Here is a 13,834-nt window from a genome sequence, read left to right as displayed (position 1 = left end):
TCGCGCAGGGGAAACCGGCAGAAGAAAGCCTGCCCACCTGATCATTAAAACTTTCCTGCATTTTGTGCGGACACGACTTCATGAGGGCGGATTCCAGGCACAGAGCGACAATCCTCCTCTTAACTATTTTCGAGTGGGCCGAACTATAGGGCAACAGACCCTTCTGGACTCTGGGGTGATACAACCAGCAAACATTGCTGTTCGAAATGATCATGCGGATGTCTAAAAACTGTAGGCAGTCCTTCGAAGGCATTTCATGGGTAAATGTTAAACCTTTGCCATGCTGCCTAAACTGATTTAAAACATCATTCACCGTATCCTGGTACGTCATAGCATGGCTTTTGCTCAACAGAACTAGAAAATCATCCACGTATCCGAACACTTTTAAAATCTTGGTGCCATCTAGGGCTGTCGTCAATGACTGGTCAATATGCGATAAAAAGATGTTGGTTAGTACTGTTGCTACGCATGAACCAATGCAAATGCCGCGGCGTTGCAGATAATGCTCTTTGTCAAATGAAATAAAGGTACTGCTGAGGTAAAATTCCAGAAGAGTCATAAAATCATCTAATGACATGCCTACAGAATTCTGGAACGACACTTCTCCATGTTCTTCCACACATGCCCTAACCGATGCGAATAAATCCGCGTGTGGTGTGGAGTAAAAAAGGTCTACGACATCCACTGAAAACGCGAACCCGATTGATTGGTTGTGCCCCAGGTACTCTGTTACATCTTTCGAGCTTTTTGTGACGAAAGGGTCAGTTACCTGCAGCTTGTTCAATTGTTTAAGAAGGAACCGACTGACTTGGATCTGCCAAGAGCCCTTTTCACTGACAATTGTTCGAAACGGAATATCCGGTTTCTGAGTCTTTGCTGTAAAAAATACACTTAACGAGTCAGATTTACACTTGCAAATCGCTGCTGACAATTGTGAAAGGCCCAAGTCTTTGCACAATCGCTCATGCGTAGCACCAGTACTAACCAACATCTTTTTATCGCATATTGACCAGTCATTGACGACAGCCCTAGATGGCACCAAGATTTTAAAAGTGTTCAGATAAGTGGATGATTTTCTAGTTCTGTTGAGCAAAAGCCATGCTATGACGTACCAGGATACGGTGAATGATGTTTTAAATCAGTTTAGGCAGCATGGCAAAGGTTTAACATTTACCCATGAAATGCCTTCGAAGGACTGCCTACAGTTTTTAGACATCCGCATGATCATTTCGAACAGCAATGTTTGCTGGTTGTATCACCCCAGAGTCCAGAAGGGTCTGTTGCCCTATAGTTCGGCACACTCGAAAATAGTTAAGAGGGGGATTGTCGCTCTGTGCCTGGAATCCGCCCTCATGAAGTCGTGTCCGCACAAAATGCAGGAAAGTTTTGATGATCAGGTGGGCAGGCTTTCTTCTGCCGGTTTCCCCTGCGCGATCGTGGCGGCTGTGGCTGAGACATTGCTGCAAAAGATAAAGGGAAAAGCGCGGCAAAGGGCTGAAAGCAAAGGTAAACCTGTAGTCATGCCGTATGTGCACAAGGTGTCGCACAACTTGAAGAAGGTGGCGGGGAGGTACAAAGTGCCGATGGTGTTTTCAGCACCTTTCAAAATGGCAAAGCTATGCTCCCGTATCGCCAAACAAGGAGCAAAGAAGAGCGGCTGTGGCAAGAAATATGCTAGGCCCTTTGCGGAATGCGCCATCGGAGTTGTCTACGAGATACCATTGTCTTGTGGAAAGGTGTATGTAGGCCAGACTGGACGCTGCGTGAACGATCGTGCACGGGAACATGACATCATTAACAACGGGGGAAGGTTCTAATTTGGCTAAGCATTGCGTGTCTTGTAGGGGTTGCCAGCCTCGGCTGTATGAGATTAGGATTCTTGGCAAGAGCCGCAATTCACTCGCACGTGAAATCATGGAAGCGTACTTTATAAAGATAAGAGGGACTGACTGTATCAGTGAGCCTTCTGTAGTGCTCTACAGCAGTGAGGTATCTTTCCTCGATAATATGATCTGAAATGAGTATTCCATTGTCCACTGTTTGTAACCTGCTTCGGACGACCTGTCTTTGGTATTAGTGGCGTTTTTTATATTTTTATATTTTTTTTATTTATAGATTTCTTACCTTGTTTAATTTTTAGATTTTGACTGCTTTTGCTTTGTTACATGACACTGCCTTTGCTACGAGATATTGACTGCTATTGCTACAATTTTTTTGTTAGTTACCCTTGGGTTTGGTTTTTACCTTGGTCTTACATTGTTGGTTTTTTTTGTTAAAATGCTTTTGTTACCTTGGTGTTTTGTTCTGGTTTTTTACGGCTTTTTGTTAGACTGCTTTTGCTTTGCTTGGACACTGCTTTTGCTACGAGGGATTGACTGCTATTGCCTCTTTGCTAGTTAACTTTGGTTATTACCTTGTTGTGAGCTCTAATTTTTACGTTGTTTAGTTTTGTCTGCTTTTGCTTCAAGTCTTCACACTGCTTTGCTACGTTTGACTGTTGTTAAGATCTGTATCGTTTATTTATCGCTTCCTTGTTGTGTTTATTCACACATGCCTAGGCTTGTCATTGATGAATTTTGATACCGGGTGGGGTGAGTGCGATTGGGGCTATGAACACCTGAGTGGCCGAGGGTTTAAATATACGTTCCTCTTTCCTTCCAATAAACAGTTGGCAGTTAGCGCTCGTCCTGTACCCTGTCTCGTGTGTGTTTTTTCGCGCTACTTAAGATGTCTGAAGTTCTGCACCAACTAGGCCGACAACACATCTTACTGAAGGATACTTAGCTGCTCAGGGTGCCTGACAGATGGTGCCCCTAAATTCTCGATACCTGAAATGGCAGTGCACCACTTTTGTAATTGAAGTGTTTCTTTGATTTTGAAGTGGCTACAATGTGTGTGGCTTAAAAAGTTTCAGGCAAGTGAGTTTAGGTTGCAGCAGTCTTGTTCAGGGTGTAGCCAGGTGACTTGTGCAGCCTCTGTGTGCTGCCAAGCTGCCAGTGAATGTTTGGCAGCACAGTCTGGAACTTGTAGGGACTTTCTTTTGCCCCGGGGGTTTCCTCATATTTGAACTAGCCTACGACAGTGTACGACGCCATTGTAGCCACAAGCCATGACATTACCATCTTTCTCCTCCCTGCAGGATTGTCAACGACCGCATGGCGCCACGAGAGAAATTGGCTGAGACGGCCTACACTCTGGTTTTTCATCTCGGGAAGCTCTGGAGTACACTTCGAGTTGCGGTATTGCTTATTACTTTCTCTGTCTCTGTCTAGTGCAACTGAGTTTCAGAGGCGCACACTGTTGGGTGATCTTGAAGGTGGGCACAACCTGCTTGAAGTTAAAAGTAACTTTTTTTTTTATTCAGAAGCGGACTAGCTATAGGCTCCTGCTAATAAGTCTGTGTTACCAGCTGATACCGTTGTTGTCTTAATTGTGCAGATTAGCTTGCTTTCTTTTTCCTTTTGGCAGTCTTTGAACCACTCTGGGGGCTTTGCTCACTTTTTTCGCATCCTCGGGGGTTCTCTTAAGTATCTGCTCACTTGTAGTCCATGGTGACAAATTTAGTGGGCTCCCTTTAAGATGAACTTAAAGGGATGAGAAAATTTGTTCATCTTGTCAAAAGTTGGTTAACTCTTTCGTTACCGTGAGAAAATGGCTGCTTTTCATAGGGCTCGAAAGATTTTTTTTTTTTCCAGCACAAATAATACTGCAGCACATGTTGCAGCATAGAATGTTGCACGTAATGGAATTTTCTTTCCAAAAACTTAAGTTACAAAGCAAAATATTTAATAGGAAACACACAAGAAATCGGAAAATTGCAATTTTTGTGGTAGTTGATAAAAATTAGAAAAGCACAATATCTACAGATGCATTATTAACAAGTAAAATTTAGAATGCACATTTTGAAGATCAGTTACCCAGGCACACTGTGTAAAAAGCTAAACTATCTCTACGGCGCCGTTCTTCAGCTACATAAAAAAAAAAAAAGAAAAAAAAAGGTGAAAACAGTCTCATTTCTTGTGCCATGCGGTGAAGCAGTTGCTGGTTTTCGTGAGGCACCAAACCAAAACTGCTGCAAATTGGCTGTAGAGGCCGGGTATACATGTTCCACATGCGGCAGGCTTTCAGGAATGTGTTCTTATCGAATAAAACCACCTGGACTCATAGTCAAAACTTATTAGTGAATAGCTGGCACCATTTTCGGGTAATTATCATCACTCAACACCATCAGATAACAAAGCAAACATGATTCGAAATTTTGTTTGCTGGAAGTCTTTTGATCTGAAATATCTTATGTTAGTGCTGCATTACCAGGAGTGGCAGGTTTCTTTTTCAAGCGTGGCCTGGATACCACACCCTCTTTTGCAACAACACATGCACATTAGTTCTCAAAAAGGTCCATCAAAAATCAGAAAGTCACCACAGCAGGAACATGGGGGAACTTTTTGCTTATTGCTAGAATCTCACGAAACTTTGCACACAGATGTGGTTTTCTCTCCTGATTTCAAAAATATAATCATAATTGAGCTAGTGGTCTTAGATCAATAGTTACCTAACAATGTCCAGGGCATAATTAGTGAATTTCTTCTGCCTTATTTATGTCAGGTTCTTGCTGCATGGAACCTTGGCACCCTACCAAGAAATACACAGGACTGTGTTAACAACTAGCTTTTTTTTTCTAGTTGGCGGTGGCAAATTCATTATACGTTTAAATACAGTGCGCGAACGTAAGGGCTGAACAAAAGATTACCGCGCAAAAGTAGCCGTGCCGGCATGGGCGATGCACTCACTCTTTGCTCACATGAAAAATGATGCGTTTGCATCCATTTACTATCACCCATTATGCTCCTGATGTACAAAACAACATCCAGTACCCTTGCTAGCACTGTTATTGCTAGAATTTCTTGCATATTTCCTGAATTTGTAATTTAAAAGTTCCCATCGAGTAACAGTGTCCATGAACCTGTTACTTTATTTTGGCAGCTAGAACATAGGAACTTTGATGTAATGAAATTCGCAATTTAATGAAAATTTCAGCTGCAAGTAGGACTTCGTTATATCGAGATTTGACTCTATTTCTGGTTTGCTTGTATTGCGAGTATTTTTCTGTCACCTTTTGGTTGATAGTGTGGATATCGTCTATTGTCACGCAGCCTTCACGAAAGCCTGCCTGCCCCTCCAGTTGATTGAAGCCTGAGGTTGCCCTTATTCTATTAGCAGTCGCTGACCGATTTTTTGAACCCTCAAGGGGTCGAGCGTCTAGAAAATCAGGCAATCTGGAAAACAAATTCACTCAAAAAAGTCACTTTATTTAGCGAGCGGCTTGAAAGAGTGGTTAAGTGGGGAGGCTACCCTTGAACACAAACTTTTTATTTCTTGATATATTTGAATGAAATTTTCAGGGTATGCTCATAGTAGTACACACATTTGAAGAACTACCAAGTTTCATGGATCTGGGCTCATCGGTTCTCAAGCTAGAGGAGTATATCAAGATAGTTTACATAGGTCCCTAGGGGCAGGCCTGGAGAATTTGCAAAATGTGCTAGCAGTGTGAAATTTGTTATGGTCATTCCTAGATAGTTTCCCCAGGGCAAGACAATTCTCTTTTTCGGAATTTCCTCTCTGAAAAATTTTAGTACAGCCCCAAATTTAGTGCTAAAATTTACACTTGACTTAACAGTATTTTAATTGACTGCCCCTAATTACACATCACATATTTAGAAAAAAACGAATTGTCTTGCCCTCAGAAATTTACTTAGGTATGTAACAAAAAAAAAACCTCATGAAAATCCAATGAGCGGTTCTTGAGATATGACTTTCCCTAGTAGCCACACCCTGCAAAAAATTGATTCTGAGAAAACGGCTCTCAAAGGTTGAGAGAACAATAACTTTTTTGTTTCTCAAATTATCATGATGAAATTTTCAGGACAGGCTCATGACATTAATAAATGAAAAACCACGAAGTTTCATAGAATTGTGCATGCTAGTTCTCAAGTTGCAGAAGCATATCAAATTGGTTCGAATAGGCCCTTTATATCGGACCTAGAGAAATTGCGAAAGGCACTGGCATTGTGCAATTTGTTATGCTCATTCCTAGATAGGTTCCTCAGGGCAGGACAAAGCCCTTTTTATAAATTTGCTTGCTGAAAAATAGCATAGCACTGGATTTTTTTGTTATCAATTAGACCTATGTTGATTAATCAAATTAATTATGACAAATTCCAGACATATTTTGAATGCATGGGCTTCCCTCGCCCTCAAAAGTTTATTCATGGTACAGTCGAGCCCACTTATAACGGCCCCACTTAAGACAACACTCGCTTATCACTAACAGGTCCGGTGCGGCCGTCAAAATATATATTAGGGCTATGGCGCTCTGTATCGGCTTCAATGAACGTCTGTGCGACTAGCCGATCGGCTACAGTGAACGCCTTGGTGCCGCGGACCACTTTCCACATGCTGATATTTGTCGATCCTGTGCTCTGCAAGCCGCGACAATCTGCATTCCCGATTCCCCTGCGGCATTACGCCCAAGGCATGATGGGCGGCGCAGACACGGCAAGCGGCTTCGTAGTTTATCTCGCGGCTTCCCGGTTTATCTCTCGCGGCATCTCGCCAGAGGAACTAGGAATGGCCCAAACGCGGCAAGCGACTTCCCGGGTTATCTTACGCGGCATAAGCGCCGAAACGAAAAAAAAAAAAAATGTAGCCAAGTCTGCACTGAATGCGTGTCGCGTCTCGAGGCATTGTGAGCGACCACGCAACGTTTAACACGTTGCATGAAACCATTCAGAGGGCACGACGAGAGATCGTAAATCTGGCGATCGCAAAAATTGCGGAAGGCAAACAGAACGCACGAAGTACGACAGCAAGCAAAGAGCCGGAGCAGACGACGCGGGGAGGTAGCCGGCGGAGACCGACTCGTCAGTGGCCGCGGCAGCCAATAGTAGTGGCCCGATCCCCCGCGTTTTTGCGGAGCGCGCGCTTTGCCCAATCGCAGCCTTGAATTCGAGCACGGGAAACTTGAAAGCCGCCAAGAGGCTCCCAATCGGAGGCAAGCCACGCCTCGACCACGCCGCCGTAGCCGCCGCCAAGGGTGGCACAAGAAAGCGCAAGAATTCACAACAAGACAAGACCAAGATTGCGGCGCTCAGTTCGACGGGAGAGGAATGGCGCGCGCGCGAAGTTTGGGAATTTTCGGCGCTTGCTCGCTGCTCCGCGGCTGCCGCCGCTTGTTAAATAATTAATTTCGAGTATTTCTATGGCGAGTTGGGCATTGATAATTACAGAAATGGTAGTTTATAAGACATACTACCGGAATATATAATCTTCCAAAAATCGACTGTTTCGCGATTTTTCGGTTTTCAAAGGTCGCGGTCCCCCCTTAATATGGCTCTGCGGGGCGCTATGTGCCGTACAAGTAAGTCTGCTTGCACGTCTGCAAGGGTGGTGTTCTCGCGGTACACAACCGAAAGCACCATCAGAGCTCAGGTTAGTTCACTGCTAGTTGGCAGCACAGCCTCTGACTCCTCACTGTCGGAGCCCGAGTCATCACTTTCCAGCACCTGGTGAACAATTTCATCGTCGTTGAGTTCAGCGCATAGCTCACTATCAGCGTTAGCAAACTGCTCCAGCGTCACTTCCATGGGAACGGCTCCTGCAGCGCGTAAGTGCTTGATGAGGTCAGCACACGAAGACGACTGATGGGGTTCACTGGCGCTATCATCGGATGATGACAGCACTTCATCTCTGATCATGAAACCCACGTGGTGGAAGCAGTTCCATAGTGTCTTCTCGGTTGTTGCCTTCCATGCATCGGAAAGCATGCTGAGTGCAAACAAGTCAACACTGTAGGTTTTGCCGCTGTCCATGCATAGCACCATGTGACTGAGCATGCATGACCAATAGAGGTGCTTGAGTAACTGGATAAGGCCTTGATCCATGGTCTGTAGTAGGGACGTCATACAGCACAACACACCACACTTGAATGGCGACCGCGGTGTCTGACGACTGTGCATGACAGCAGCACGGCAGAGCTGGCTCGATGGTGCAGCCAGCGGTGCCTGCTATCGAGGCTATACCGGGTATGCGAGGTTCCGATGGCGTGATCAGCGGACGATATGACACGTGGGTTCGAGGTTGCAGAAAACCAAAATGGCAGCAGCCAGAAAAGCAAAATGGCACTGGCATTGTTTGCAGTTTCGCTAGCTCTTGAGTCGCGAATCGAAAGAAAAAGTCCGGAAAATTGTACGAGGATTTCAAACGTCAGAAATTTTGGTTGGTGTAATACATTGACTCTTGGGGGGGAAGTAGTAAGTAACCTTTATCAAGCATTCCACCCTCCGAGCGTCGAAGTGCTGACTTTACGTGACTGTGCATGTGGCATTTCATTTTGGCCCAATCGGTCATTATGAGCAACGATGGCTTCTTTTTTGTTACTTTTAATCCTTTAATGGCTTGTCAGAAGAACCCCACGGAAACAATAGATGATACCCCTGATTTTAGCCAGTATTAACCCTTTCGCTGTCTGGCATTTCTGGCCGTCACGCACCTCCAGTGTCGGCTTGGTTTCAGGGAATGAGCATGGCGATTTATTTTTGATTATGACTGCTATACAAATCACATAGTCAACGGAATATGCACATTTCAGTGTCCTGCAGGTGTTGGTAATTAACATCATCATCACTATCAGCCTGATTATAAATTAGATGAATGAAGGTAATAAAAGAAAAAACTGCTCGATACTTTTTGAGAGTCAGAATTCGAGCTCGGTTCGTATTAATAGTCAAAAGAGCCATCGCTCCAGTCAGCAGTCGAAGGTCCCGCGCGGTCAGCCATCCGAAAGTAACTGCGCGCACAAGGGTGCACTTCCGGTGGTCCGCACAATGGAGAGAAATGGCACGTGAAATTAAGATGACAAAGGGAGATGAAACGAGGCTAAAACAACCTCCTTTGCTGATGCTAGCCGCAAGCAAGGGCGCGGCAAGAGAGCAAAAGCAGCGATCGAGTCATCTGTCGACCTATTGGAGAGGCAACGACGCGAGCCCCTGAACGTGACGCGTTGTAGCAGACACACCAACTGAATAAAGATAAAAACCTGCAAACCTGCGGCAGATGGCAGAACAACCCTTGAGTCCGTAACTGCATGCACGCACCGCGAAACGCGCATACCGCTTGATTGCTTAGCGCGATAGAGTAGCGAGCGCGGAGCGACCGCACCCCCCAGAAAAGAAGGTGGCGAGGGTGGGCGTAGTCGCTCCATACTCTTCAGTATATACATACCAACACAACACGGGGCGAAAATACGAAATTGTGGAAAGATTTTACAGATGGCGCAGCCTGTCCAAGCACGCCAGCTTCGCGCTCAGGCACAAAATTTCAAACGCACATTAGAGAAAGTACCGGTACGTCGGTAACACTGTGGGGGGAAGCGCGAAAACGTACCAGTACACTTGTGACAGCGAAAGGCTTAAACAAGCTCGACAACGGCATATATAGCATTTATTATTCCAATGCAACTAATTCACACAAGTCACTTAAGTTCTGGCCGTTAAGCGAGACACGGCTTTCAACAGGTGAAAAAGCGTAAAAAAAATCGATTTTTTGAAACTGTTATTTTCTGGTTCTACAACTCTTGTTTTTTGTAATTAAAATTTATCACCGTCGAAAACCATTAAGAAATACTCTAAATCACTGTTTATATTGTTACGGACGACAAGGAAGAAGAAGCGGGCAGTGGCGCGGGCGCGCTAGGCCCGCGAACATTCATTAAACGTCATCTACCATCGTCATCGGTCATGTTCTGTCTCCTGTCTTCATCGGCTTGCCGCTTCGTAACATTTGGTTGGAGGTGCGGCGTACGGCATCCCCATCCTCGCCTTGGAGCATCGCGCCATCTTCAAGCCGGGACCATCACCGAGGGCCTAGGGACATCGCCGAGCAGCTTCGCCCCAGCCCTTCAAGCCCAGACCTGAACAACTACCACCGCCCAGCCCCCAGCCCGGACCTGAAGACAAGGAGAACAGACATACCGATCAGAACCGAGATGAAGGACCCGAAAGACCCGAATGACCCGAAGGAACCGATTGACACGAACACGCAACCCCCGCCCAAGCTGCCCGACGTGACCTCGAGCCATCGGTCCCATGGACTCTGGTGACGGATGGTTGACAGCTCCAAGGGAGGCGGATCACCCACGCATCAGACATCGTACCGGCAAGCCGTTCTATTCCTCCTTCTTCCTCTTCTTCTTCAAGCATCCAGACACGCCCATCATCATGCCATAAAATCATTAACATCGCTAAACTTCCTCATCCACGATCGGGACGATCGCTCGGTGGCCCCGGGTCATGTAACGGACGATAAGGAAGAAGAAGCGAGCAGTGGCGCGGGCGGGAGCGCTCGCGCTAGGCCCGCGAACATTCATTAAACGTCATCTACCATCGTCATCGGTCATGTTCTGTCTCCTGTCTTCATCGGCTTGCCGCTTTGTAACAATATGATCAGAGGTAGTGGAGAACTACTTACAAATAGCGAAAAGATGGAGGTTTTCAAGTCTTGCTATCTCGGCAACCGCCCAACGGAGCGCGGCCATCTTGGTCTCTATGGAAAGCGCGTTCAGCAGACATGCCGCCTGTCCGGAGTTGTTATTTGAGCAGCGCATATTTTTGAATACGGCTTGCATGCCGCCATGTCCGCATGTACGCGCGGCGCATACTTTCGGAAGTGGACTTCACTGGTGGTCAAGGGTCAACGACCACTGAAGTACAAGATGGCTAATGCCTACGGCACGCATAAGCGAAAATTGCTGATGGTGAAGAAGTCGTCTGTTTCAAGAAGTTCTGATGTTCAGCACTCGACCGAAGTTATGGGCGTGGAGGCGAATGCTACGTGCGCGGCTGCGAGTGTCACCGAAGTTATGGGCGCAGATGCGAGTGCTTCCTGCACGGCTACGAGTGTAATTGAATTATGGGCGCAGATGCGAGTGCTTCCTGCACGGCTACGAGTGTAATTGAATTATGGGTGCGGAGCGAGTGATTCTTGTGCAGCTATGAGTGCCACCGAAGTTACGGGCGCGGAGGGGAGTGCCTCGTGCATGGCTCCATTGAAGAGCCGCTGCCGAGCGCTTCCTACGCGGACGATACATCGTCTGAAAGCACTGGGGACCCTGATGAACTTTACACGCCTCGCTCTGGGTCGCTAGAAACGTCATTAGGTCATTGCACTGCTCATCTCGGAACGCGATGTTGCCATGCCGTCGACGAGCACCGGCGCATCGCCCAGGCGCACCTGCAGCCGCGTTTCTTATTGCCAGAAGCGTCGCAGGAAGTCGCTGCAAAAGTGCGAGCTAAGCTGAGTTCCGTGCCTGTGACAGTGTGGAAAATGGAACTGGCAGGTGAGGGCCAAGCCCTCGCCTGTGCAGAGCCAGTGGACGAGTTCGTTGTTGTGCAATTCAGGGCCCTAAACGGGCTTCTGGAGAATGCCAAGTGCCAGCAGAGCTCGAAAGAAAAGGATGGGTAGAGCCCTGCATGTGCTTTTCACGAAGGGCAAGAAAGGTCAACCTATTGGTGGCCTTACTCAAGTCCTGATAAAGAAATTGACAAGCTGCTATGGCAAGGCCCTGTGCAAAAATGAAAAAAAATTGAAGAAATGCAAAAATCTGTGATGGCAACTTTTTGTCGCATAACATCCACCAATGAAAACCTTCATGAAATTTGCCCACAAGAGCAGCAGAGTTGGCGCAAAACCAGGCTGCCAAAGCAGAGGGCAAACCTCCACCTCCTCATAAGTACCAGCTTGCAAGGCAAGTTGCAAATGCATTGCTACCAGTATACCTGCAGCTTTCTGATGTCCAGCTTCTCAGCTGTTGTCTTGGGGAAAAAAACAAGAACTGCTGCTGAGAGCCTGCATCTGTCTGGTCTCTGCTGCCAAAAGATGAAAACGCGTCGTTGATTGCAACAGAGCCTGCCATCAACAAGGCAGTATGCAAGTACAATGCAGGGACCTGCCATGCTTATGCAGAATACTGTGCCGCACTTGGTCTGCAAACTGGGCAGCACACTTTTCACAGAGCAGCGGCGGAAAAGAAAGGCAGCAAAAGCACTTCAGTCCCAAGGCAAGGCATCCAAGAAACTCCGTGTTGAAAAGGACGCAAAAGACTACAACCTTGGTGCCTTTTGATAAAGTGCAATAAAAGAGAGGTGCAACTTCGGAAGCCATTTTCCCAGAACTGCTTTTTTTTGTCACCTTGTCTGGTGGTTCTGCTGCTTTCTTTGTGACAGTTGAGTCTATTTTAGTGCCGTTTTTTTCGCTGCATTCCTTGAGAAAGGCTGCAGGTCGTGGCATTCTTGCTTTGTTGGCACAGTGTTTGCTGACTTTTTGATTCAACTGGTTGTTCAGAGTATAGAGGCCTGTTGTATGGTCACCTCACAAAAACTGAAAACCTTAATGCTGTAAATAAAAAAATCTGAGAATTTCACAACCTAGTCCATTCATTTTGGAATGCAAAGCACTATGAACAACCCTTCTCTCATGTTTTGTAAGTCACTGAGTTGGTACGAGATGGAAATGATAAAAATTTTATGATTAAAAAAGCTTTTTTCATAATAATTTGAAATTTTTATGTTAGTATCACAAGAGCGCTACTAAGAACTCTGCCAATTTTCATCAAAATCTATGAAGAAATGGCAAAGTTGATCCTGAACGGCCCCCCTTAAAGGTCCACTGAAATGGGTGACCAAGAAGGGTATACAACGCCATAACGCTGATAGATATTGAACCACCCATCATTCTCCCGCAAAAATTTTCAATCTAGCATCTGCAACACCAGAGATATCAGCGATTAATAATGACCCTTCCAATTTTTCCTCTCAACTCGTACGCCGAAGGGAGCCATAAAAAAATAACGAATACAAGCAAGTTCAAAGCTCCGCCCAGAAATACGTCACTTCGACCAACTTCCGGTTGCCGCGTGCTCGCTCGCTGGTGTACCCGCGTCAGCCCATCCTCGCTCGCACACGCCTGAGGAGTTCGCCAGTTCACGCAGTGATGGTTGGTGTAACCGCGAACCCGTGGTTAGCCCATGTTTCACGGCAGACCTAACCATGGTTACACCACTAACCGCGCTTATTGAGAACCGAGCTTGGCGACCTCGGTTTGCGTCGTTAACCGAGGTTATGGCAGCGTCTGTTGACTGGGGCTACTCGTCGGCGCCCGAGTGCGCGAAACGTACAAGCAGGTCTGCTTCACGAAGTTATTCATTTGCCCACTGTATCACGTTTAAAGATCGATGTATAGAATATGGTGCCGCCCGACGTCTTCGATTACGGCCGACGGCGCAGTGACTGCGTACTGAAGCCTTGTCTTGCCTGCAGTATCGTTTGAACGGCTTGTTGCTGAGCAGAACGTCAAAAAATGCGCGACCGTAGCTATGAAAGTACACGAGTTTACAACGCTTGCAGCACGGGATGCTGCGAGCAGGCTGAGGTATGTTACACAATTACCAAGGGGGTGGGGCGCGCGAGCGCGGCGAACGACGGCGCCGTGCGTGACCGTCCCTGGTCGTCGCTAGGCCTAAATTGTTTCGCTTCGAAGCCGCGGCGGTCGGCGCTTTGGAACTGATCAGCGCTGTCATAAATGGTCTACTTATGAAACTGCCTTATAGTGAATCCTACCCTGCCATAGTAAAATAATTATAGGATGAACTCTGGCGACGCATTAATCACAGAGCTAGTACGAGCAGATCGGATGAGCCGAAATGCACCAGCGGCAGCTGGCTTGAGCAGAAACTTGCTTGTATCTCGGCTATCGCTGTTACCAGCAATTTGCTGCTGGT

The 13,834-nt window shown here is 46.6% G+C and overlaps 1 protein-coding gene across 2 annotated transcripts in view; it reads left to right on the top strand.

The window, feature by feature from the left end:
• LOC146183174 (uncharacterized) overlaps window positions 1-13,834 on the top strand; it is a 124,251-nt gene that overhangs the window by 80,957 nt on the left and 29,460 nt on the right. For both annotated transcript variants that reach the window (XM_084608697.1, XM_084608696.1), the window contains exon 5: window positions 3,140-3,239. In XM_084608697.1, the coding sequence (XP_084464823.1) occupies window positions 3,140-3,239 (100 nt within the window). The remainder of the gene's footprint in view (window positions 1-3,139; window positions 3,240-13,834) is intronic.

The sequence above is a fragment of the Amblyomma maculatum genome, chromosome 7, assembly GCF_055883805.1.
Source record: "Amblyomma maculatum isolate TAMU_Amacu chromosome 7, ASM5588380v1, whole genome shotgun sequence".
Lineage (NCBI taxonomy): Eukaryota > Metazoa > Arthropoda > Arachnida > Ixodida > Ixodidae > Amblyomma > Amblyomma maculatum.
The sequence above is the reverse complement of the archived record's forward strand: the minus strand, read 5'-3'. Positions and strand labels throughout refer to the sequence as shown.